A 26215-nucleotide genomic window follows, 5' to 3' on the forward strand; every position below is an offset into this window, starting at 1 on the left:
AGGAAGACAATGTATCAGCAAGTTTTAATTCTAATGATTTTTAATTAGGATTCTCTCCTAACTGGCAGTTTGCAGACTATGTCCCATAGAAATGGAAGGTCCCACTGGGGACACTGCAGGATTGAGGTCAAAACTGAGGTCACAGGCTGAAAGATAATGCTGCCCTCTCTTTCTGAGATCAATTTGATAAAAACACACTTGCCACACACGTATACACACACGTTAATTTCCAAAGTGAATATGTTTTCAGATTATTGATACTTCAGTTAAAATTTGGTACCATTCTTATTTTAAATGTTATAAAAATAAGTACAATTCCAGAAAAGTAATAAAATCAAGTCATTTAACTGCTTTGATTCATTATCCTGTTGTAAATAGGTTAATGTATGAAGGAAATGACACTTGTCAGTTTGTAACTTAAATGCATATATTTTGCTGCAGAGAAAAGAAATGAGAAAGTATTCGTTAATCAAGGAGCTAAAAAATTAAGTACAGAGAAAAAAGTGAATGAAAGAAAAAGAACTGGAAGAAGTTGAGTGATTGTCTTTCAAAAGATAACACGCTTCCTCATTTGTCCATTCAGACAAAATGAAATGAGGCCAGGAGGGAGTCCACAGGGCAGAGAGCTGATAGCAGAAACAAGGTTACTGAACTCTGCCTCTGCCTTATGAGGTGAGCTTAACTACTGTGATAGTTTGATTAGAATTAAAATTCAGAGTGGATGTGCCCTGCCTTGGAAGCCTATTTTTAAAAGAAACCTCACTTAACAAGGGCCCGTGCTACCCTTCTCTGTAGCAAGATCATGAAAACACCATCAAACCATAAACCAACGCGCACCACTTTAAATGGCTATTTTAACAATGATACACAATGAAAACTGGTTGTAATTTAAAGACTCCCTATCGTTGCCACCTCGGTATTCCTGCAGGTGAGGGCAAGACAGAGACATAAGTGAACTTCATTTTAAAAATTTAAGTATTTGCTTTACTTGACTACATATTTAGAAATGTTCTACAGCTGTTCAGTAAGACATTTTATAACAATTAAAATAACAATGCTGTAAGTAAAATAGCAATTAAGGATGTACTCTTACAGAAGAAAATGATAAAAATTTTAAACTTAAAAACGGAACTTAATGTTTTTAGTGTTACAAGTTTATTGAATTCACAAAAAGAATTTATCTTGGATTCTGTTAAATAGAAAACATCCGCATGTGGTTAAGTAGCTCAATGCCAATCATTTACTTATGCTTAGGGGTAGAAAAACTGGGGTGCAGCAAAACTTGAAAATTAGTATCAACTGATGCCAAACCGAAATCAGAAACTAAGCCAAACATTGGAAAGTGGATCTCTAGTTATTTGGCACTAATACTTAATTTCTAAAATAGAACTTAAAATAGAGCTTTTTAAGGAATTTAAAATTTGTCAGTTTAGTTGCATTTATTGAATAAAGTTAATGACAGGTATCTCTTGAAAATTGTAAGTCTAGGGACTTTAAAAAATTATAAAATTTGTCTCCTTTCTTTATTAGCACAATTAATTATGGCTTTTACTTAGTGTGCATAAGTCGAATAAACTCAGAATTTCATCAAATTAAAAACAAGAATTATATCAGAAATCTGAAACCCAAGGAAAAAAAGGTACTATAACTAACCCGGAACAAGGGATCGCTCTAGTTAGTTGAAGGGTCTGGAACAGTCCTGAAGCACCTTCTTCGAGTAAGACTCGTTTTGGCCTCCGCGCTAGTACCAGCAGCAGAAAGCGGTCCGCCAACAGGCCTTGTAGGAGCGAAGCCGGGGAAAGAGCTCTTGTGCTGTCTCTCCAGCTGAAGCTTAGAGCTCACCTCGGCCAGCCTCTCATTAGCCCTGCGAGGATCGCAAAACACAGATTTCATTCATTTCATTTTCTTCGTAAGTGATGTGTATTTTTAAAGTTGCTATAATGGTAAACAGATTGTCCCATTAAACTGCGTTTTAACACCAAAAATATGTCAGCGAAGACCTACTGTAAACAATTACAGTTTAAAACTGTTCTAAAGAAGGACGTATGTCCCTGGGGGGGCCCTTAACTAACAAGTACCTCAAAGTGGGGAGAGTCAGAGATGGAGACGCCCCCCCAGAGGACCCCCACTGCCTTCTGCACTGGCTGCATCTAGACATACTCATCCTCAGTAAACCAGTTTAGAAATAAAAACTAAACCATCCCTCAAAGCCATTGTCAAGCATTTGCTTTCACCCCCCTTATACACACATTTCACTCATTACCTGGGAGAAATCAAGCATGCGGCACTGGGCAACAGTTTAGAGCCACCACCTCTGGGGGGCACCACGCGGCAGAGTCGATGGTGGGAAAGAACTACGACAGCGCCAGGGGCAATTTCAAGTGTCCCCCAATTTCCCAAAGCTCACTTGGTTACTTCGCTTTTACCAGAGGCCTACATCAGCACCTGCTTTCCATAACCAAACAAAATCTCAAGCGGATTTTCACTTTTATGGGAAAAAAGCAAAAAGCCAGAATAGCGCTGGTTGTTTGTTTTAGCCCGAGCCATCAGAGGGGCAACGAGCACCCTGAGCAGCGAGAGGGGCCCCACTGAGCTCCTTCCCCAGAACCACACTCAGTGTCCCGGCATCACGCCGCCACGGCTTTGGGCTGTGTCTGTGAGCGCCTGTGCTTTATGCATATTTATTTCATGCATCCACCAGCAAGATGTGTCCTAAGGCAACTGCCTATGCTTTACACCGACAACTTTCATAGGAACGCTCTACTTTTGGATAGCAGGGAGACCTGTAGCTTGTAACACTGCTACTCAGGCACCGGAGGTGGGACCCGCCCTTTCTGTCTTCCACACACCCCCTCGGGCAGGCCACCATATTCTTCTTAGCACTTTGTGAACCACTATGCTGCCCTTCACCCCATATGAATTTCCCCCTATTCCCCAAGCATGCCTTTACGTAGCGGAGACAAACTTAGAAGGGTACAGTACTTCGTCTCAGGGTGCCCACGAGCGGTGACACCAAATATCACAATCAAGAAAGTAAATTCACCAAACACCAGCATGGGGCCCCTTGGGTTTACGTTGCGCTCTTCCAAAACACAGTTAATTTTAAACTCATTAACATTCCTATTTATGGGAATTCCAGCTGGAAATTTTGTGATAATATGGCTGTCTAAATTACAAAGTTTGCAAAACCCCTAGTTTAAAGACTAGCTCAGGTTAAATATATGCAAATATAAAAAAAAAAGTCATGTAAAAGCAACAAAAGGCAGGGAGATGCAAACTGCCCTGGACTGACATTTTAAAGGTGAGTTCATTTGCTAACATCATTCCCCAAAATTACACTATCTAGTTAGGTCTCACTTGATACTCACTTCATGAACCTGGCTCAATAAAAATGATGCCTTAGAGGCAATATTACGACCTAAATTATTTTCTATAATTCTACATTTTGACTTACGAGGTTAGCTGACTTGCTAAAGACTTTCTATTTTCTAGCTCTTCCAGGTACAGTTGCTTGTACTTTTCCAATCTGTTTTCATTAGAATCACTTTTTAGTTCAGGTTCCAGATCTTTAACTCTCTGTTCCGTTTGACTGGCTGAAGCACGTTTACACTCTCTTAACACGTTTTCTTGAAGTGCTGCTTGTGCCTAAAGCACATTAAAAGGATACAATTTTAAAAATAATTATAACCTGAGTAATTGCAGTCTGTTTGTACCCTTTACTTTCAGTCAATGACTCAGAGAGCAATTTTAAGTGTGAGAAAAAAGCTGAATGTTAAACTACTTATCATCAATATCAAGTGAGTTAAATCTGAATTACAAAATTAAAGTTGAATCACTCTTATATTAGTACTCATGTAATGTGATACTTTGAAGAATAATAGGATCAACTTAAAATTTTAAAAATTGAATACAACCTAAGAGTAATCCCAGAGTGTGGCACAGCATTTACATCACAATATATTCTTTTCCTCCTAGTAGTCTTGATTTACACCAATTGGTCTTAAAAATGATTCTCTAGTGAGAATTGTTCTGAAAGATCAATTTAGTGATAGTGATGATGGAAACTGAATTATTTAAAGGGAGTAACAAATGCGGCCTTCCTTCCAGAAATCTACAAAACAAACTGCTATATGGGTGTACAAATCCGAACTGTAATTCTCAGCGAAGTGAGTTAGAGCACGTTACAGATCAGTGTCTCACCTGTAAAAACTGGCTGATTTCTTTCAGTTTTTCTACTACATCATGTCTTCCTTTCTTTTCAGTTTCCCGTCTGTACTGCACAGCTCGCCTGAATTTTTTCAGTGTTTTTACTACATCCCGTCTTGTTTGTTCTTCAGTCTCCCGTTTGTCCTGCTCCACTTGACTGTGTCCCACTGTATTCACTTCGAGGTGATGTCTGAGGTTTAATGCTTCTTCCTCCAACTTCTTCTTCTCCTCCTCTAGTGCTTCACATTTCTTTTGCATCTCTTTCACAGATAACATCTCCTTTAGAAGAAGCTGGGTTTCTGCACTCAGATGGAGAAGTACTGAAGATGTAGATTCCTCTTTTGCTGGAAGATCAGCATTCTGCATGAAAAAGGTAAAATTGTTTGGTAATGAGGTTAGCAGACTGAGAACAGCCTAACTCTAACCCAGCATCAAAGGTTGAAATAAATTCAGTTACAATAAAATGGTATATCTACCTTGTGCAATGGAGAAACTCAAATTACTCAGAAAATCAAGAAAAAAAGTTCAAACCACCAAGAGTCACAAAAATACACTGTTTACTGTCATCATCTTTGTTATACATTTGTACTTCATTTTACACTCTTTTTCTGTAATTGTTTCATGTCTTTCATACAGAAAATGACTATAAGGCACCTCTTAGTAGAAAGTCTCTTACACCTTCCTTCCCCAAGTCTTAACTCTTCATGATTTTTAAAGTTTTAGGGAGATCATATTGAATTACTTAAGGGCTGAATTAATAAATGCCTCCCAAAACAAGACTTTGAAAAAAAGACTGCAATTAATACATCTTACAAATACGGATTCTAATGCCATAAGCATTTCTCCGAACTACAAATATTTTATGCTAGTTTGAATTGCATTCCAAGGAGCAATGAATGATTCACAGAGTTAAGGAGAAATCCATCTCCTAGTGTAGTGGTTTAGTAAGATGACCCATACGTTCTTCTAAACAAACAAACAAAAAAGCTTTCATTCTTGTAATCCTTTGTGGCTCTCCACAAAACAAGAGAACATACTCAACAAAAACAAACAAAAAAACTTGCTGGAATTTCAGTGACACTGGCTTGGGAAGAACTGCTTTCCTTCAGATAGACGCATTGTTTGGTGAGACAAGGCAGGCGGAGGTGGTGGTTGTAAAACATCTCTACAAATTCCTTGACACTTCCCTGCGAAATTCCCTCCCCTGAAGTATGTACTGGCCTCAGTCAACTGGTTTCTAGGGGACAGAACGTGGGGGCACTGCTGTGTGATTTCCAAGGCAAAATGGCCTCTGACTTTCACTCCATAGGGATGCTCACCCTTAGAACCCAACCACCACGTTGTGAAGCCCAGGCAACCTACTGAGTGTACACACAGCTGTCCCAGCTGATGACCCCAGGGAATGTCCTTAACCAAAGCCAGCTCCAACTTCCAGACATGTGCATGAACAAGCCTTTAGATTATTTTAGTGCCCTCTTGATGCCAAGTGGAGAAGAAATGAGCTGGCTCCACTGAACCTTGTCTAAACACAGATTTTGGAACCAAGCAAATGCTGTTTTGAGTCACAAGGTTTTGAGGCAGTTAATTAAATAAATTATTAGCAATAAATAACTGGCACAGCTATTGATGTTAAAAATGGGGCACAGTCATTAAAAAAGAACCCAAAATGTGGGGATGCCTTTGCACCTGCAGGTAGGTGAAACCTGAACAGATGCAGAGAAGAGTAAGAGTGAAAACCCAAAGTGTCCACGAGACTGTTAGTGGAAGCCTGAGGGCCCTTGAAGGGCTGAGAGTGGAGGATTGTAGGCCAGGGAAGAAAATGATGACCCTGAAACTGGAGGAAACGGGACTATAGCTACCGAACAGCTGAAAGTAAAATTGACAAGCGAGATAAGCCAAAACAAACAAAAAGATTATTAAATAGAAAGGAACCAGGACTCACTGGGTTCAAATATCTGTATCCCATTTAAAGCATCTCCACATGCCCAATGGTCACATAATGGATAAGCAGAGAAATGGCTTCCGGGCGAAGATCAAACCTAGGGTGCAGCCAAGGAAAACAGTCTAAAGATGAAGCCAAGACTGTTAAGACCTTGGAAAGGTCTAACGTGCTGCCTCAAATTCCTTTAAAGATCTTAAAAGCATAAGAATTTCAAAGGCGTGGTCTCCCAACAGCTTCACAGGAAGCCCAAGGTGCAGAGTTTATCTCAAAAAGATGTGAGAGTAGCTTTTCCAATGGCAGGAACCCCAATAAAATTCACAGGAAACTCGAAGTTTTAAAGAGAACTGTGGTAGCAAAACTACTGCTTACTAGCTTGGACTGAAAGAGACAAGACAGTGCAAAATGGGAGGAGGCCTTTGGGTTTTTCTTAGAAGGTCTACAAGGAGGAAGCTGGCTTGAGAGAACTGCTCAGCTGCAAACACAGGTCACTGCTCATGAAAGGGACAGAACAAAGAGCTCAGAGAGGGCAGCGAAGGAGAACCCCTCCCAGGGTTAGGACTAAGTCCTAATCAAAGAGCCGGCAGCATCAGGCTGCACTGCAGAACTGCTACTGGCCAGCGTGCCTCCCATCTTCCATCTGTGAGTGAGGGAGTCCTCAGCAGTTCAGCAGAATGTCGGGTGTGTGGTGGCAAATAACCCGTGTCTCCTTATCCTCAAGCCTCAGCACTGAGAGGAGTGTACCCAAGGGCTGTACTCCAGAAACCACGCCCAGAAGCCTCAGCCCCACCTGGACCTGGTGAAGATGGGAAAGACCCTGGGCTGGAGCCTGAGCCTAACACCACAGCGACCGAGACCTGCTCACGCCTGAGTGGGGATAAGTCGTCTTCTCGTATGGAAGCAGTAAGAAAACATTGTGGCTAGTGAGTAGATTATGCTGGTTTTTGAATGTCTCCATAAATTTTCAAAATTAATTCCATAAAAAAGGTACAATATGGGCCAACCTTAAGTGCCCTGCTCCTAATGAACAGAAAATGGTGAAAGTGGCACCGAGTGAGCTGCAGGGCTCGGTTTAAAAAGGCACTTCAGCTTCTGCCTCGCTCTTAACCCTGGAACCCAGTCTCAGGCGGGCAAGCTCGGGCCACAGAGACAGCTCCCGTGTTCCAGGGGAGGTGGTCCACCTGCCTGCCCCACCTAAGCCACAGCCCACCGCCGCCATCAACCATCAGACATCAATGGATGAAGCTTCACGTGATTCCAGCCCCCTGCCTTCGAGCTGCCCCACCTGAAGCTGAGAGGAATAGAGGCCAGCTGTCTTGGCCACACTTTTCCTAAGTGTAGGTTGTGAACAAAATAAATGCTTATTTAAGCCACTGAACTTTGGGGAGTTTGTTAGGCAAAAACAGATAAACAGAAGAGTGGATGAAAAAAGATAGTAAGAAATGTAACTTCAATAGAGTAGAAATTGGTCTCCTATAAACTGGAATGTAACAAACGTTGAGATTAACTTATTAATGACAAAGTGCTGATGAGAAGCAGCAGATAACTGAAAGACCTCAGAACTAGTGAGAAGGAAGGTACTTTAGAGTTCCCTCCAATTCCAGCTTCTTACAAACAGGCATGTATTTCACAGTTTCCCCTCAACTTTGAGGATAAGGAAGACTGGTAAGCAAGGAGACATAGGATTTGAAGTCTCATAATTGAAAAACAACAAGAAATAGGTACCAAAGTCAACCTTTTCACCTCATTTCAACGAACTGAACTTCTAAGAGACAGGCAGCTTTGAGAACTTACTAATCTAGCACCCACTCTTCATTTTCCTTTCCTCAGAGAGAAAATAAAATATTATGGAACCATAAATGTAGTGTCCTTTGGCAGTATTTAAATACAATTTTTCCTTTACCTTACTTAAAAGCTTGTTGGTAAGGGAAGGTAAGACTGTCTCAGCTTCATGCTGTAGCACAATGCTTCTCCATATCACACAGATTGGCTTTGAACTTTTGAAATTCAAATTACTAATCTGTTATCTGTTTCTGATAAACTGATTGAATATTACCTAATCTTTAACAGCTGTACTCCTGGAAAATTTTCCTTGGATGGGACGAAATATTTGTTTCATTAATTATGCATTAAGCTATAGAATACAGCCAGGCATCTCTCCTTTTAAGTAAAAGGAGGTAGACACAGGGAGCTGAGAGTGCAGGATCTACACCAAGAACAAGATCGGCACCAGTGTTACACACAAGAACCAAGCCGAAAGAGGACTTCATCGTGCACCGCAAGATGATGGATTAGAGAGGCTTCCAAAGAGGAAGGTTGAATTAATCTTTTCCAGGCTTAATCTTTTGCCTCTAGGTAGTGAAATCTATGTATGTGTCTATGAATTATAATGAATGTAACATAATGAAGTGTATTGCAGACTGAGTCAGCAGATCCCGTGACCATGATTTGATGGAAACTGGAGTGAAGTGGGAGGCACTGGGTGAGAAACTAAAGGTCTGAATGGGGGGAAGGAATGGACTTTACCTTTGCAAGCCTACTTTCTGTCATGTCACAGAGTCAGCAAGGCATAAGCTGGCCACAGGCCCCTTCAGGACGCAGCAGATCTCCACAGAAGTGGAGTTACAGACATTCCGCGACACTGACTTTTTATTATTATGTACAACAACTGGTAATATGCAAGAAGACTCTGAAAGAGTTCTCATAACATCTGAATTGGTATTGGCATGGGACAGACATGGATCAATGCATCACCACTGAGAATCTAAAAGAAACCCTCACATTTACGGTCAATTGATTTTCAATACGAGTGTCAAATAACTGAATGAGACAATAATAGTCTTTTTAACAAATGGTACAGGGACAACTGGATATCCACATGCAAAAGAACAAAATTCGACCTCTACCTCATACAATATATAAAAATTAACTCAAGATGAAAGAGCTAAAACTACAAAATTCTTATAAGAAAACACAGGTGTGTGTCTTCATGACTGGATCTGGCACTTGTTTCTTAGGACAGTAGAAGACAGAAATAGATTAACTGAACTTCATCAATATTAAAAACTTCTACTCTTCAAAAGACACCATCAAGAAGGTAAGAAGGCAAGCTCCTGAACAGGAGGAAATACTTGAAAATCCTACATCTGATCAAAGGCTTGCACCCAGGATACAAAAAAGACTCTGACAATTCAATCATAAAAAGACAACCCAATTTGAAAATGGGCAAAAACCTAAACAGACAGGTCTTCAAAGAAGATACACAAATAGATAAGCACATGAAAAGGTCCCCAACATTCTTAGTCATCAGAAAAATGCAAATCAAAGCCACAATGAGATGCCAGTTCACACCTACCAGGAGAGCTGATGACCAGTGGTGACAGGAATGCACAGAAATTGGGAGAATTATACACTTTGGATAAAAATGTTAGATGGTGCAGCCACTCTGGAGAACAGTATGGCAGGTCCTCAAAAGGTAAAACAGAGTTACCATATGACCCATATGACAGCATTTCCATTCTTAAGTCTATTCTCCAAAGAAATGGAAACATGTTTACACCAAAACTTGGACAGAAATGTTCACAGCAGTATTATTAGCAATAGCCAAAAAGCAGAGGCAACCCAAAGGTCCATCAACTGATGGATGGATAAATGGTTTAGCCCCACAACCGAGTACTGTTCGACAATAAACAGAAATGGAAATACTGACAAGCGCTGTAACATGGATGAACCTTGAAGACGTTTTGTCAAATGGAAAAAGCTAATCATGAAGGACCGCACAGCATGTGATTCCATTTCTGGGAAACACCCAGAACAGGAACATCTATAGAGACAGAAGTCAGACTGGTGGTTGCCGGGGGATGGGGGGGCTGCAGTGCTGGGGGGGCTGCAGTGCTGGGGGTGATGGCCAAGGGATGCAGACTTTCTTTTTGGGGTGATGGGAATGTTTTAAAATTAATTGTGGTGACAGCTGCACATCTCTGAATATACTAGGAGATACTAACTATGCATCCTAAACAGGCCAATTATATGATACGTGAATATTTTTCTTTTTTGGTGGAGGGAAGTAATTAAGTTTTATTTATTTTTAGAGGAGGTACAGGGGATCGAACCCAGGACTTTGTGTATGCTAAGCATGCACTCTACCACTTGAGTTATGCAATCCCCCTATAATATGTGAATTATATCTCAACAAAGTTAAAAAAAAAATCCAAAGGCAGGATCTAGACAATTTTCTTAATTCTCTATTTTGGGTGTACAGATGTGATCTGAACTTCTCCATGCTTTGACAACATGTCTAAAATGAATAGAAAATGAAGGCAATGTCTAACTTCAACTGGTTTGTATAATGACCTTTCTGCACAAGGTATTCTGAAAAACCCATGAAATAAATACACACAGATTCTATATCCATTCACAAAAGTGAAGATGAGACATGACAATTTTCTGGAACATTCCATGAAACATTATCCTCTGATTTTATCTAGCTTGCCTCATTCTGGTGAGAGATCACTAAAACATACTGTTTAATAGGATAAAAAAGTTAACTTCTGTGAGAAAAGAGGTATAATTCTCAACTTCTCTAAGGGTAAATATTATAAGAAAAAAATAAAAGAATGGCAGAATGAAAGTCAACATTTAAGAAACAAGTGCATTATAAAGATAATAAAAGAGAAATTATAATGAAGATGCAAAAGAAAACTGTCCCTGAAAAGCTAATGTCCTGAAACACTCTGCGCTGCACATTCACGGCCGACGTGCTGAATTTCATACATACTGGGTTTGCAGTTTGATGCGGCTTCCTCTCTCCATCCTGTCTCTTATTTTGTGAATTAGTTTGATGATGTGCTGTCACCTTCATGGATGCTTCCAACATGGACACTTTCTTTCGGGTGTCAGCCAGTTCTTGCTGAAGCTGTCTCATACGGGCCTAAAAAGATAACTCTGTTACTGAATTTTCAGTCACCTTATCATTAAGTTACATTAATAATATATAACTCCAACAAATGGGCTTTGAGAACTATCCCCACAGACATCAGTTCACCTTCTTTTCCTCATAGGCACACATTCCTGTTTACTGAATTTCATTAAACACACAGAAGGCGTGACCCTCCTGCCTTACTGACAGTAAGTTACCTTAGACAATGGAGGCAGCCCCACCAGCCACTCCCTGCCCCTCCCAGGAAGCGGCCGAGCTTCACCCCCACTGAAGTCTCCGACAGAAAGGGGTGTGCGGGTGGGCTGAGTGGTGGTAAGTTCCACAATGTGGAACATTCTCCCTCTTTCTCATTAGAGGCTTAAGTTCAGAGTCCTTCACATATTCAATCTGGTGTTTAAATCCTTCCAACAGACTCCCATCTCACAATAAAAACGATATTCCAATGGCCTTTGGGGACCTGAGACAAACTGGCCTCCCCCACCTCCTGGACTGCAGCTCCTACAGCTCCCCCCACCCCTCCCACGCACTCCCATCCTGTCACTCAGGACTCTGGCTGCTCCTCCTCAGACTGAAAATGGGACCCCAGTGCCAAAATCGTACATCACAGAGGGCCCCAGTTCCTCTGTACTGGACAAACTTAGATCCAAATGACAGTAACTGAGCCTTGCAATGAGAACTGTGAGCACATTATTTGAAAAAATGTTCAAAGTAAATTATAAATAGAACAGGGGAGACTAAGTCAAACACAGTTTTGCTAAAATTTACATTTGTCCCACATTATGACTGAATGATATGTAGATGCCTTTAAGGAGTGGAGAGGTCATAACAATACATGATTTGAGATGGAAGTATTTCTAAATTTAATTCCAATTGACATGAATAAATATAAAGTTATATCAACTAAAAATGTATGAAAAGCTACTGAAGAAAAAGTACTGCAAGATACAGCACTTACACATTAACTGTCAAGGTAATCCACACAATTGAATCTTTTCTTTCTCTGTTTTTTTTGTTTTTGTTTACTTTTTTTGTTCACACAACTGAATCTTAATTTCAAAATACTCATTTTAGGTCTGAGCATTTCATTTATCTGCTTCACGATACTAAAATGTAGTGACAGAAAGATTAAAATGATTTGGGCAGTATAAATTACTAAGACCTGCCTGTATCTGTCAACAGCTTATAGCTTAATCTCTTAGAATTTCAGGTGACATGGCATCTTTACACAAAGTAAAGCACCTCTCAGGTCTAATTTTTGTTTGCTGCATACAAGAAATGCCTTTAGGCTGCTTTACAGTGTACACATTTATAGCCCGCACATTTTTTATATTCAACTAGTTTCAACGTTCAGCTTCCATCAGATATTGCTTTGGATTTTCTTTGAGGAAGTCTGAAAATTAGTTCCCTTTCTGGGTACTTACTTCCATTTCTGCTCTGTCCATTTCATACTGACACAGTCTGTCCTTTAAACATCTGCATTCTTTAATTAACTCCTTGTTTCCTTCCTCCAGCATCAGAACTCGTCTGCTCATGGCTTCAAGTTTTCCCATGTGATCCGGAAATGGCTCTGGAGTATTAAGCATTGTCTTTTCACTTCTGGCTTCATTTCGAGCAACTTCTAGTTGCTGTCGAAGCAACGTGTTTTCACTTTGTAGTTTACATACTGTCTCCTTCAAGAATGCCTGCTTTGCAATGTATTTGATGACGTCCCCTTGTTTGCTCTGAGACAAGGGTTCAGTTTCCTTGTTTGAACGCTGGGCTTGGCCTCGGTCTCTGTGCACACATTCTAATACCAACATCGTTGGTCTAAGAGCATCTCTCCTGAGATGGAGCTCAATTTCTGGGCCACGGAATTGATGTTCAGCTTCAGGAAGTTGCTGAGGAAGCACCTCGCTGCTATCTTTTGGGTCAGACAGCTCAAAATCCATTGTGTCCTGTAAGTGAAACCCCTCATCTCTTACTCTTTGAACTGTACGTAATAAACTGACATATCATAATTTCCTTTGAAGTGAAAGACTAATCTCTAAGTTTATACAACAAAAAGTTTGCAGTAACTGGGTATCCAACTGGAAAAACTTAAGGTGGATACAAATCTCAAACTTTAAACAACCAGAAATCCCCCAAAGTTCAAAAATTTAATTAAAGACAGTGAATCCATCAACGTAAAAAAGAAACCACAAAAGGATGTTTAAGAAACTCAGAATCGGAAAGGCCTTTCTTTCTCTGAAATACAACAAACCCAAAAGGCTTAAAATAAAAAATGAATAAATCTGACTACACTTAAAAATTATATCTGACATCTAACCTTTACAGCTACCCCCAAAGTAAGAGCCTTAGCTCTGTATAGATTGGGACAGGTTAGATTTCCAAAAAAATTCTTTCCTGAGAATATTCCATAAATATTCTCCCTTTCTAACATTTTTAGAGCGAGTTATAAGAATTACATCTACGGATAAATGATAAATCTAAGCACTGAACTAAGCACGTCTACAAACATCAGTTAACTCATTTAGCTGTGACAATTCTGGAATAAAGGGTTAAAAACACAAGCAAGCTGCAGGGTTTTCCCCAGGGCTTCTGACTCTCTGACTCTTACACCAAACCAAAGCTACTTCTCTAGGATAAATACATAAACACAAGAGAAGCCTTCTATTTCCCTAATGGTGAATACAGTAAAGGTAAAGAAGGTCAAATTTACAGAGCTCTTCTTAGAAAATCAGGAGACTATTTCCTTCTGCAATAATTTTTATTTCTTCTTCATGGTGTTTGTAACAGTAATGGACGTGAAATAGCAGGGAAATATAGTGAACTGTTTTATTAAAAATAAAATACTGATCAATAAATTATCACTAAGTATAGATTATGGCATATCTATCACTATATTCGAAAGCTCCTTGTACTGAAATCAGATACCACATGGAACAGAGCGTTACTTTTTATCACACGTAGGAGAATGACACCCAAACTACGGTTTCTGAACTGGCTATACTTTTTCCTCCTTACCATCACTGGAAATGATAAAGTAACCTCTCCATTCGTCTATCAAAGGAGTGAGATCACTGCCAGAAACTAGAATGCCTGCCGTTAGTAGCAACAGTTTTGAGATAATGGAAAGTTCATCAATTCCTATGGACAATATTAACAGCCTCTCCTTGGATGAGGCCATTGTGAATGTCACTACATCACTGTTGCCGGCAAGTGGATTTGAATTCAAAATATTGCTTTATCCAATAGGCCGGAAATGAAACCTCCAGAAAATATATTTACATATATAGGCTTTTAAAACCTCTATACTTTCTGTACCTACAGGATTGGTTTTTTAAACTACGTAAGTATACAAATTCACACACACACGTTTGAAGGTGACTAAAGAAAATACCTCAGCATTCTTTTTCTTGTTAGCCTTTTCTGCCTCCTTTTGTTGGGAAAGACGATGGGCCAGGATTTCATCTTGTATTACTTGGGCATTCTGCTCTCGAGAAAGTTGTCTCTGAGCATCATTTCGCTCTTCTAAAACCTGAAGACATATTACATTAGGGTTTGGGTTTTATACCATGAAAAAAAGTCAAAAAAAGCTTAGGAGGGGAATCTTTAAAAAAAAATTTTAAACCTGTTAATAAGAAGTAGCCTTTTTAAGCACAGGGACCTTTAATGCACATAAATAACTCAAATTCTAATATACATGACAGCTAAATTTATCACAGAGCAAAAACACAAGGGATGTAGTATCATGAAAGAAAAACTTTTTTAGCACTTTTTAAATTGAGTTATAGTCATTTTACAATGTTGTGTCAAATTCCAGTGTAGAGCACAATTTTTCAGTTGTACATGAACATATATATATTCATTGTGACTTTTTTGTGTGAGCTACCACAAGATCTTGCATATATTTCCCTATGCTATACAGTATAATCTTGTTTATCTATTCTGCATATGCCTGTCAGTATCTACAAATTTTGAAATCCCAGTGACAGAAAATTTCTTTATAAGGCATTTAACAAGTTCCATCATAGTCTCAAGGTGATTTAGCCTGGATTTTAACTTCAAAAAGCCAAAATTAACACATGGATTTGAATTAGACTTGTTACTTTGTTGAAGGACCAAAACCGTCAATCCTTATGTTAATGATTAAACTCAATTTAACTTCCATTCCTTCATTCAGAAAAGACACAGAGCATCTACTAGATGCCAAGAACACCAAGAAATTAGTAAATTAAGCTCTAAATGTCATAGTTCGTATTTAGGATGAGATAAATTTTATTTGTTTTAAATGAAAATATAGATTAATTCAAAAGAATATTATTAATAATATTGATGAAACAGTGTTAGAGATATGAAACTTTCACATTAAGACTTAATTTACCTGATTTGGTTTATTCCTTACACTCTTCAGTTTGCATTCTAGTGCTCGGGCAGTACTTTCAAGTTGTTGTTTCAGGTAAACTTGCTCATTGTATTGCTTCTCTTTTCTTTTTAAATCATCCTTAGATTTTTCATATAATGTATAAGCATTTTTCTTCTTTGTTTCTTGTTCTAATGTGCATCTGCAGTGAAATATGCTTTCCTTAAAATTTATTTTGTTAGAAAATAAAAAGTTCATTTTATGATCTGGTTCTTCACATGCTGATTTATTACCCTAATGGAATTTCTATGTTCTCAATTTTTTTTTCATTTCTAAGTCTCACATTTTAAATTCCTCACTTCAATCTCTTCATAAAGATACACACACACACACACACACACACACACGTTTGAAAAGTAGAAAGTAGCAATGAAAAGACAAAATGTTGCTGGGTTTCAGACAAGAGTAACTCTGGTCAATAGTGTAGGAAAGAAATTTTGCAATTATTCAGTAAAGTTTGAATTGAAAATTACCCTTTTACCCCCCATAGTCATAAATTACTCCTTCATTGGGACAGAGAATTTAGTTACTAGTTAAAAGAGAACATGCTATTTAGAAACAAGTTTATAAGTTCATGAGAGATAAAATTTCAACTTCCTGCAATATTACAGGGACTCCTACGTGATCTCCAGCGGAAGGTAACATACGCAGGCATTTTTTCCAGATCATAGACCCGCTAATTAGCATAATGCAAGGCGAGGCTGGAGAGTCTACTCCCTGATGCCCTACACTTTTTTTCTTCTTTTGCAACACTTTGGACTTACCTTGTTGAATATTATTTATTTAGTAAATCATTTTTAAACCCCTTTTGGTACAAGGCAGGATCCATAGTATGTAATTAAAAAATAAAGAGTAATCCATGCTTTCAGCATAGACCTTTGAACTAATCTTATCTCTGTATGAGAGCAATGCTGAATAAACTAACCAGTAATCACTTTCCACTTTACTTTTTAGTCCATCCATTCATATGTTAAGAATCAAACTGCATAAATATTTTTAAAGTTTCTGCCTTGAAAAAAATGGTCATTTCATAATTCTGCAAGTGGGAATGTAAAGTAATATAAACTTTCTGGAGAACAATTAAGAGATTAGGATCAAAGATTTTTTTTTAAAGAAATAGAGAATGAGGAGATATACATATATATTGCTGTGTTATTTCCAAAAGTCTCATATTCCACAATATTAATGAAATTTTCTCCCCTGTAAAATCCCAAAAGGTAAGTTAGCAATTATAAGACTTCTCCTACATACCTACAGTATTAAATATAAAGAGTTCAAGTATTTCTTTAAAACCAAGAAATTCAGTACCTCATGCGGCAGAGCTCTCGTTTCCACTCCACATTTTGAAGTTTTAACTGTGATTTTGCTTCTCTTGTTTTCAGCAACTCTGTGTGTAGCCAGTTCACCTTATTTTCCATTTCTTTAAGTTTTCCTCTAAGTACTGCACAGTCAGATTCTTTAAGTTCTATTGATCTGAATGAATCAACTGGATCCTGAATTTCCAGTAACCGATCAGGATCTGCATTAGGAAGAAAACAAAAATAGAAACAAAATATATGGATAATTTTTGTATATAAAGGACCGTGCATTTTCACATTCATTCATCCATACGTTGAACAAATGGATATTGAGCATCTATAACGTGGAAGACATTCTTCTAAGCTCTGCAGATATTAAAAGAACGACAAAGTAATATTATGAACATTATGCAAATAAATTTGACAATTCAGATGAAGTGGGTAAAATTCCTTGAAAGAGAGAAATTACAAAAGCTCAATTAACAAAGAACAAATAAGCTAAAAAGCTCTATATCTTAAAAACCAAAACAAAAGTCCTATTTAAAGACCTTACAACAAAGAAACTTCCAGTCCCAGTGGTTACACTGGTGAATTCTACCAAATATTTTAGGAAAATTCAATACCAATTCTACACAAATTCTCCTCAAAAAATGAAGAGGAAGAAATATGTCCTCATTCTATAAAACTGACATTACCCTGAATCCAAAACCAAAGATATTACAAGAAAGAAAACTAATGTCATGAAAATGGAGGTAAAAATTCTAAACAAAACATTAGCGAATTAAATCCAACAATACAGGATAATTCATCGTGACCAAGTCGGGTGTATCCCAAGAATGCAGGGCTGTTTTAACACGTAAAAATCAATGTTATTCATCATATTAACAAACTAAAAAAGAAACCATATGATCATGTCAGTGGATAAAAAGAGGCACTTGCCAAATCTCAACATCTATTCCTGATAAAAACTTCCAGCAAACTAGGAACCAAGAAAACGTCTTCACTATGACAAAGATCTGGGCTAAGCCTACAGCTGACACCATATGCAATGGTGAAAAACGGAATGCTTTTCCCAGAAGGTGAGGAACCAGACAGGAGTGGCTTCTCTTACTCCTATTCAGCACTGTACTGGAGCCAGTGCAATCAGGCAAAATAAAGAACCAAAAGGCATCTGGATGGGAAATGAAGAGGTAAAACTGTCCACTAGTCAGTGGGGAATATGATTACATGGTGCGAGTCAGCTAACGCCAACCTGTGGGCCGGGTTCCTTGCTTTGGTAAATAAAGTGTTACTGAAATACAGCCACGTCCATTAACTTGTGTATTGTCTATGGCTACTCTTGTTGCAACGGTGACAGAGCTGCTTAGCTGTGACAGAGAATGTGTTTACTGGCTGCAAGTCTTAAATGTGAACTGTCTTTAGTAAGACAGTTTAAAGAAGGAAAATCTTGACCACCTTTGGTTATGTAGAAAATCTGAGAGAATCCATAAAAAAGCTACTAGAACTAATAAATGTGTTCAGTCAGGTTGGAGGGCACAGAGTCAGTATACAGGAATCAACTGTATTTCTATCATCAGAAACTAAAATTTAAAACATATTATTTTAAAACAAATAAAAATATACTACTTATAACCTCACTGAAAAATAAGAAATACAGGTAAACTCTTAAAAGATGGAAAGACCCAGACACTAAAAACTAAAATATTACTGAGAAAATCAAGGAAGACCTATAAAAACGGAAAAATAAACTTTGTTCAGGGTTAAAAATTCCATATTGTTAAGAAGTCAATTCTCCCCAAATTAATCTACAGCTTCAACATAATCTACATCTCATTTCCAGAACACTAGCAGACTTTTTTTTTTTACATTGACAAGCTGATTCTAAAACTCATGTGGAAAGAAGGGTAATAAAAGGAAACAAGATGAAGCCAGAGGACTGCGGCCTTTAACCATGGAGCTAAGAGAAGCAGGAGCTGGATTTTAAACAAGGGGGTAACAAAGACCTGAATTTTAGTAATCATGGTTGCGGTGTAGACCAAGGTTCCAGGAGGCGGACGGCATAGAAGAAAAGTCCTGAGGTGATTTCAGCGTTCTAGGAGGGAAGAAGTGATAACCTGACCTCGGGTGAAGGCATAGGAGCAGCAGAGTCAACAGAAAGCACAGGGGGTGGGAACGGTCACAGCCCCTGGCTGGCAGCGCACGTCTGATTCTTCTGCTTTAACACAAAGCAGGTGTCTGAGACGCAGTGGACTGTAACGTAGCTGTGCTCCCTGGGCAGTATTAGGTATGCACATGTTACCACTAGACACTTTAGGCTGTGTAGTCATACGGGGGTCCTACCTTTACTCTCCGGGCCAAGTCGTTCGTTTAGCCTCAGGGTGTTCTTATAATCAGGGAAAAGCGACTCGCAATCCTCGGAAGCTGTCTCCGGTGCCAGAGTTAAGTCATCGAGACCATCCACAGAATTCATCTGCTCTTTGACCTACAAATAAATAATGCTATTTCACAGTGTCTCCAACATAGTTATAAAATATGCTCAGTGTACAGAGGTGATAGAGGTCCATCTTTTTATGAGCGCAAAACCACAGACACTTCTCGAACTGATTTTTGTCAAAAGGTTAACTTAATCTATAGTATTTCTAAGTGATTTTTAAGTAAATGTCTCTACAACAATGGAGGGTTTTCTGTTTTTCCACTCTATCTTTTTTAAATGTTTTTCACTACAGGAAAATACCTTTATAATTAATATTTTACTATACCTGGTCCTTTTCAATAGACGTTTTCTTTGAAGACCTGAAAAATCAAAAAAGCAATTCATTTAAGCCAAATACTAAATATTGAAAATACAAGAAACATGTATATCTATTATTTTTAATACAAAATTTTTGCATTGATAATTTTCAATAAAAGGGATTAAATGAAACAGTAACATTAAAGGACAAAGAAAGTATATCAATTATATTATTAACAAACTATTAAATTTAGATCAAGCGGACAAGCAAAAGAAAAGGAAGAACATAACATTACTTGTATTATTTGATAGGAAAAAATATACCAGGATTTTCTTGTTATCTTTTTCAATAAAAACTGGCTTTTATGGCAATAAGACCTATTTGGAAAGTATTAATTAACTCCTTTTATGAAAGAAACTCTTTTCTAATAACCATATTAGCTTTTTTGAGGACTTCGTATGCAACTGCTATGCATTGTTATCAGAACATTACATGTCTTAAAGACATTTTAATCTTCACAACAATCCTGGGAGGTAGGTAATACATTAGGTACTTTACCCAGGAAGAAAATGAGGCACAGAAAGGCTAAGTCACTAGTCGAAGCCCCTATGTCTGCCCAGAATTCCAACCCAGGCAATATGGCTTCAATACTTACATTTCACAGTATGCTAAGAAAGTAATATTCACTTTTAAGTATTTTTAACTAATGTAGTAAATGAATCTCTATTATTATTCTATGTCTAGGTATAATTATAAATAGTAATTTCTGGGACATATGTCCAGAAGGAACCCTACTTGAAAATGACACCTGCACCCCAATGTTCATAGCAGCACTATTTACAATAGCCAAGACATGGAGACAGCCTAAATGTTCATCAACAGAGGACTGGATAAAAAAGATGTGGTAAATTTATGCAATGGAATACTATTCAGCCATAAAAACCGACAACATAATGCCATTTGTAGCAACATGGATGCTCCTGGAGAATGTCATTCTAAGTGAAGTAAGCCAGAAAGAGAGAGAAAAAAACCATATGAGATCACTCATATGTGGAATCTAAAAACAAAAACAAAACAAAACAAATACAAAACAGAAACAGACTTATAGAAATAGAATACAAACATGTGGTTGCCAAGGGGGCAGAGGGTGGGAAGGGACAGACTGGGATTTCAAAATGTAGAACAGATAAACAAGATTATACTGTATAGCACAGGGAAATATATATAAGATCTTATGATAGCTCACAGCAAAAAAAAATGTGACAATGAATATATGTATGTTCATGTGTAACTGAAAAATTGTGCTCTACACTGGAATTTGATACAACATTGCAAAACGACTATGACTCAATAAAAAAGGTTAAAATAATACTACTAATAATTTCTGAATCTTAACACCTACTTTTTAAAGATAAAAAGGCTTTAGACCTAGCCAATACTGGAAATCTACTTTTAATAAAGATTTGCTTTTGTTAAAGACATTAATCAGCGGGCATTCATTATCCATTCAGCTGTTTGTTCATGCATTTGACAGGTCCTTATGGAGCATGATGGCTTTTTTAATTTAGAACTTAGTAATCCAAAAGTAATCATCTGTGATAGATTGTTAATAGTTTATTATTCTATTGTATATAAACAAAATCTTCCCCTACTTCCTAGAATCTAAACAAATATTGTTACTATAATCTGATATTTTACAATAGCATACAAAGCCACAGCCACTAATGATGATACTGTCAAGGACACTATAAAGTCTAGAATCATCAAGGAATGATTAAACCCTATTCAGTATGGCCTAAGTGTTTGTAGTTATTATGAATATACAATTTTTAAAAATCTATGGACAATGGTGTAACTTTAAAGTCATTATCTGCATATTCAATTGTGTAAGAATATTACGCTTCAGAACTAATGAATAAGCCCTTACAATAAAACTATACATGAATAGTTTACTATAATATTTTAAAGATAACACAGTACAATCAATACACTTTCTAATATCAGAAATGCTAACAAGATGAAATTGAAAAACACATCTTCTATGGAATCACATCCAACAGCACACAGACATGCTCTACAAACTACCATGTCATCATTAAAAAAAGGGAACCCCCACGAGCCCCACGTTCCCCTTCAGTTATCACCCAGTCCTCTCCCGCCTTCCCAGGGAATGTCCTCTGAGGGGCTGTTCACACTGACTCACTGCAGCCCGGCTTCCAGTCAAAGGCACTTGTCCTCATCTTAACCTTTCGGCAGAGTTCCTCCGACACATTTGAGAATTCTCTTGCCTTGGCCTTTGCACTATATGCTGCTGTTCTATTTCCAGAGAAGGTAATCACTGCTAATACGTCCTCAGCTAGAAATAAAGAATTTGTAGGTTTTACCTGCCACAACCTTGATCTTCACTTAAATTGCTGTTGTCATTCATGTGTAGGAGACCACCAGCCAGTGAGGCAGTCTTCGCAAATACACGTGAAGTCACAGATGCTTTTAATGTCCGTTTTCCACTTTCATTCTTCTTTATTTCTTTCATATGCAAGCCAGGACAGCTTCTTTAAAACAATCCATAAAAAAGCCAATTTTTAAAAAATAATTCTGATAAATTAAAAAAAAAACCCAATTTTTCTAATATTCCAACTCTTACCCATCCTCAATCATTTATTAATTCACAAAATGGTTAACAAGTGCCAACCATATGCAAGGAAACACAAATTCTTGCTTCAAAGACAGATATACAATTATGATACAATGTGATATGCAAGAGCTGATATAATGAAAGTAAAATGAGCATAAGGAAGGCTTTACAGAAGACGGGAAATAAACAGGAAGTCATGAGCAAGAAGACAGGAGGAAATTATTCTACTTAAGAGATTAGAATGTGAGCACAAAGATTAGGCACATGGCATTTAGGCGTGTCCTAGGAACCTGGAAGGAAGAGTACAAAATATATGGAAGCAAGTAGAGAGATGAGTCTGGGAAGAAATTCTGAACAATATCTAGGAAAATAATAATTACTTACTGCTGAATACTGATAGAGGCTTACCTATCAGAATCTCCTTTCTGCAGAGCAGGAGACTGCTGGTCATCAGTTTTTCCCCTCTTCCTCTGCTGAGTTAATCCTTCATGATAACTGCCATCACACATGGTTTCTGATCCTCTCAGCTCACCACTTTTGCTCCTGTTCTCTTCTACTTCAACCTTTAGTGAAAGTTTGATACAAAGGGTAATTATTACTTTATTCATTACGAAGACTTTGTTATCCTTCACTTTATCATTTGACTCAGAGTTTGCCCTGACTTCAATTGATTACAACATTTTTGTGCTTATTTTAATTTTTATCATTTCAAGTCATTGAAATGTTTGTAAATTCTGCTTCTTTCTGTTTGAGGAAAAATAAAACAGAATTTCCAAAATTTCGAAAAGGACTTTCTGAATGTTGGGCTCTTACATCCACTCTTCCTCATGTGAATGGCAGAGACGGAGAAGTAGAAAGACAAAGGCATAAAATTTGTCCTTTTCTGTCTTTACCACCTAGATTTTGCATTAAACAGCCAGATTTAGAAGATGTCACACCTTGGTGCTTCAGTAACAGAAAGGAAACATTCTTCTTTCTGTGCTAAAACTATCCTTTCCCCACTACTTTTTATAATTCTTGTTTCATTTGGATCCTGCGGTATCAAAAAAGTGGTGTTTAATAAAATATATAAACCCAAGTTTACCGAAAGGAGCAGAGTGAAACTGATGAAATGCCAGTTAGTGTGGAATTCTGCAGAAGGAATAACGCTTCCCAATTTCACATTCAATAACCATGACCATTTTATAGCTAGACGCCATAGGAGTAATGAGTGATCTACCATAGCCCCACTGTTTAGTGAAAACGGGAACACAACCAAGAAAGCTTAAGTGATTTGTCCAAATTCCCTAAAGCAGTATTCCCCAGCATTTTATGGTGTCAAAGGAGATGATACAATTCTGTAACACTGAATCTAATAAGCTACCAAATAAATTCATCAAATTGATCAAGTAAGTTAAAAGTGTGACTTTGGCAAAGTTGGGGGCAGGGCTCATCTCCTTCTATGAAAGGAGAACACCTTCAGATTTCTATCTTTAACACTCTTTGCACCTCACACAAAAGAACACACACATTTTAAAAATCTACTACTAGAACTACAAAAAATCATTCAGTGCATCTCAAAACTCAAGTTTTTTCCTTTGGAGATAAATACTGAGTTTTTTTGGCTGAGAGTTCGTACTACCTATATGATAGAATCATACATTGTCAAAACTTACTACACTTTATTAAATAATACAAGGTAAGTGTCTGTCTCAACACAAACACCCGGAAGTTGTGATTCAAGAGTATGTGGGAGCACATGTATTCTTAAGAATATCTCTAAGTGGCCATAATGGAATTCTAAGTGTCCAGTGATCAGTAAAACGGAGAAGCCCACACTCACTAACACATAATACACAGATCAGTTTAGTGAGAGCGTGTGCTTATATCCCTTCTCTCAGTCACTGCTTCCTTCCCATTCTATGGAAGTGCAACTTACATTTAAGCCAATAGATTAAAAAAAAAAAACCCTTGAGCTTATTATATTTCCTAAGCTATTTCACTCGTGTTTATTCTGGCTCAGAACGTCACGTGGCACACAGCTGAATTACTTTCCCACTTCATACGAAAGACTGGCACAGAGACTTAGATTGATTAAGGAACAAAACCCAGGAAAATACTTCCCTGAGTTCCTGTTATTTAGATGGCAGAAATAGTCTGCTTCTACATGATTACACATTTAGATGACCCCGTTTTATACATAGGTTATTTTCGTAAGTGGAAAATCAGATCAAATATGGATCAGAATGGAAGAGATTATTGATAAAAGAAAAAAAAAAGTAGCAGCAAAGGAAACTCTACCTCTTTTTGAAGCTCTATTTTCTTTTTCCAAAGCCAGGAATTCTACTTGTAACATGCCTACCTCATTGTTAAACCTTTGCATATCTTGGTGTAACTCTTTTAGATATACCTTGGATGTTCTGTTACCATTTGATGGAGAAGAACTCACATTTCCTAATTTAGGGTCCATGATTTTAGACTTAATAGCACAACAGTTATCTGCAAGTAATGGCTTCTGGAGCTGGTCTTGCATTGGTTTCGTGTTCTTGTAAGTATTTGAAACAGCAGACATATCGTGACTTTTTATTTGAATCAGGTGTTTCATCTCACTGGAGCGGGCAAGCCACAAACCAAAAAGGCTTTTGGGGTCACTTACCTGAGATGCACGTCCAATGTCTGACTTCCAGTCAGTATTTTGGTTCCTTTTTTGTATTCTTTTTGTATTAAGTTCTTGGTCTTCATTCACTGTAAATGGAACTCGGTTCCTTACTTCATTTTCTCTATTATAAAAACTCTCCTCATTTTTGTTAAAAACACGTTCAGTGTCTGCTTTGTCATGTTCATCTAACTTATTTTCACTTAAATAAAGTTTTGAAGATGACTGGCAACCATACTCTTTTGACTCAGACATGGAATACGACGGAAAAACATTTTTAAGACTGGGCTCTTTGTGTTCAGAGAATGCCTGGGATCCTACAGAGACAGAGGCTCCAGGTACATCTTTTTCCTCACAATCAAAAATATAATCTGTCACACTGGGAGGTAGTTCCTTTAAGTCACCATGTAGTTCCGAGTTGTCATGTAGTGACTCCACCTTACGATGAAAAGTAATTTTGCCTTTATCATGGATTTTACTGATTTTCTGATCTGACTTTCTTGTGATACATTCAGAATTATTTTTCCAGTCTAATTTGGCTTGTTTGACCCACATGTCCTCATGCTTCTCCACACAAGAATGTTTTGAAGATACAGGTACGTCCTTTCTGTCATGTTCCTTATTCACTTCTGGTTCTCTAGGCGTTTTTTGCAGATATACAAGTGAAAGATTAGTCTGCTTGATTTGATCTTCAGATTTCTTTTCTTTCACAGTACATGCTCGTAAAACACATGTATCCTTTAGTAGTCAAGAATGGATAAAGAAAAATAAAAAACTAATTAAAACTGAACAAACTTCTTAATCTATGTTTGGATACTCACAAACTAAGAAGTGCAACAGAACTTGCCTTAGCCTTGAAACAGGAGAAAAACAGGAACTCAGAAACCTAACTTTGTCACTGTTTGTTTGAACTAAACAATTAATACATGTCAAATCTACAAAGATTTAGAGATTAGATTTCTAACACTACAAAGATTTCCTCATTAAAAAATATTTCACCTCACATACCTGAAATACTCAGCCCCTCCAGTGCATGTAAAGATTTTTTTTAAAGGACTAATAACTGGAGAATAAGCAAACTGCAAATTATTAGGTGCCAAAATCAACTAACATCAATCAAAGCAAGAAATTCCTGAATTTAAGTGCAAATGATATACTATGATAGTGATCTATCTCAATATGTTTTCTCTGCATCTGAGTTATACTCAAACGTTTACTACTGAGAGTGAATAAAAGAATTTTTAATAATATTTACTGATTTCCTACCCTAAAATGAAACAATTTAGAACGTTTTTGTTTGTTCCCTAATAGCAAAGGTCTAATCCTGGAAGGATTCATTCTCTTACTAGGCAGTGGGGTTGATTCTATGACAGCTCTTCTCTTCCTGACTGCAGATTCTGAAATCGATTACATAGAGATCACAAGACAG

General features: G+C 37.6%; 1 protein-coding gene across 6 annotated transcripts in view; it reads right to left on the minus strand.

The window, feature by feature from the left end:
* Positions 1–26215, minus strand: part of LOC107035228 (ankyrin repeat domain-containing protein 26-like) — a 51465-nt gene that overhangs the window by 2909 nt on the left and 22341 nt on the right. For 4 of the 6 annotated variants that reach the window (XM_072973992.1, XM_072973993.1, XM_072973990.1 and 1 more), the window contains 13 exons: positions 24787–25524; positions 22560–22714; positions 21901–22068; positions 19544–19577; positions 19125–19266; positions 16795–17005; positions 15448–15628; positions 14464–14601; positions 12506–13018; positions 10923–11075; positions 4201–4566; positions 3455–3645; positions 1654–1864 (listed from right to left, as the gene is read on the minus strand). In XM_072973992.1, the coding sequence (XP_072830093.1) occupies positions 1672–1864; positions 3455–3645; positions 4201–4566; positions 10923–11075; positions 12506–13018; positions 14464–14601; positions 15448–15628; positions 16795–17005; positions 19125–19266; positions 19544–19577; positions 21901–22068; positions 22560–22714; positions 24787–25524 (3183 nt within the window). In that variant the 3' untranslated portion in view covers positions 1654–1671. The remainder of the gene's footprint in view (positions 1–1653; positions 1865–3454; positions 3646–4200; positions 4567–10922; positions 11076–12505; positions 13019–14463; positions 14602–15447; positions 15629–16794; positions 17006–19124; positions 19267–19543; positions 19578–21900; positions 22069–22559; positions 22715–24786; positions 25525–26215) is intronic. The other 2 variants (XM_072973991.1, XM_072973994.1) reach the window with 2 other exon arrangements.

This window comes from Vicugna pacos, chromosome 13, assembly GCF_048564905.1.
Source record: "Vicugna pacos chromosome 13, VicPac4, whole genome shotgun sequence".
NCBI lineage: Eukaryota > Metazoa > Chordata > Mammalia > Artiodactyla > Camelidae > Vicugna > Vicugna pacos.